This window comes from Leptosomus discolor, chromosome 21, assembly GCF_034619465.1.
Source record: "Leptosomus discolor isolate bLepDis1 chromosome 21, bLepDis1.hap2, whole genome shotgun sequence".
Lineage (NCBI taxonomy): Eukaryota > Metazoa > Chordata > Aves > Leptosomiformes > Leptosomidae > Leptosomus > Leptosomus discolor.
Genome location: NC_141411.1, coordinates 6,049,808 through 6,051,001, shown reverse-complemented (window position 1 = coordinate 6,051,001; position 1,194 = coordinate 6,049,808). Strand labels below are relative to the sequence as shown.

Below are 1,194 nucleotides of genomic sequence, written 5' to 3'. Positions count from 1 at the left end.
CCGGGGGTGACAGGGACCAGGGGGTGACAGGGACCGGGGGTCAGCGGGGGCACGGGGGGGGGGCGCTGGGAGGGTGCCCATGGGGTGCTGGGAGATGAGGGGGTACCAGGGGGTGCTCATGGGGTGCTGGGAGATGGGGGGGGTACCAGGGGATGCTCATGGGGTGCTGGGAGATGGGGGGGTGCCAGGGGGTGTCCATGGGGTGCTGGGAGATGGAGGGCGCTGGAGGGGTGACAATGGGGTGCTGGGAGATGGGGGGTGCCCATGGGGTGCTGGGACATGAGGCGGTGCTGGGGTGAGGGTGCCCATGGGGTGCTGGGAGATGAGGGGTGCTGGAGGGGTGGCAATGGGGTGCTGGGACATGGGTGGGGTACCAGGGGGTTGCTCGTGGGGTGCTGGGAGATGGGGGGTGCTGGAGGGGGTGGCAATGGGGTGCTGGGACATGGGGGGGGTACCAGGGGGTTGCTCGTGGGGGTGCTGGGAGATGGGGGGTGCTGGAGGGGTGGCAATGGGGTGCTGGGACATGGGGGGGGTACCAGGGGGTTGCTCGTGGGGGTGCTGGGAGATGGGGGGGGTGCTGGGGAGGGTGCCCATGGGGTGCCAGGGCAAGGGAGGGCATCTGTGGGGTGGTGGGGCAATGGGGACAGGGGGTGTCCCCGGGGCATCCTCGGGAAAGGGGGTGCTGGGAGATGGGGGGTGCTGGAGGGGTGACAATGGGGTGCTGGAAGATGGGAGGGTGCTGGGAGGAGTGGCCATGGGGTGCTGGGAGATGGGCGGATGCCAGGGGGTGCCCGTGGGGTGCTGGGGAGGTGCCCATGGGGTGCCAGGGCAAGGGAGGGCATCTGTGGGGGTCGTGAGACAATGGGGGCAGGGGGTGCCCATGGGGTGCTGGGAGACGGGGGGGTACCAGGCGGTGCCTGTTGGGGTGCCGGGAGATGGGGGGGGTGCTGGGGGGGGTGCCCATGGGGTGCTAGGAGATGGGTGGATGCCAGGAGGTGCCCATGGGGTCCTGGGAGATGGGGGGGTGCCAGGCGGTGCCCGTTGGGGTGCTGGGAGATGGGGGGATGCCCGTGGGGTGCTGGGAGATGGGGGGGGGTGCCCGTGGGGTGCCAGGCCACAGCAGGGTGCTGGGAGGGGTGTCAGGAGGCCCGTGCCGGGCTGGGCCCCCTGACCCCGGCGCCCCCCAGGGTGCCC

The 1,194-nt window shown here is 71.8% G+C and overlaps 1 protein-coding gene across 1 annotated transcript in view; it reads left to right on the top strand.

The window, feature by feature from the left end:
- Positions 1–279: 279 nt before the first annotated feature.
- TMEM167B (transmembrane protein 167B) overlaps positions 280–1,194 on the top strand; it is a 1,501-nt gene continuing 586 nt past the window's right edge. The window contains exon 1 of the mRNA XM_086476521.1: positions 280–295. Coding sequence (XP_086332647.1) covers positions 280–295 — 16 coding nt within the window. The remainder of the gene's footprint in view (positions 296–1,194) is intronic.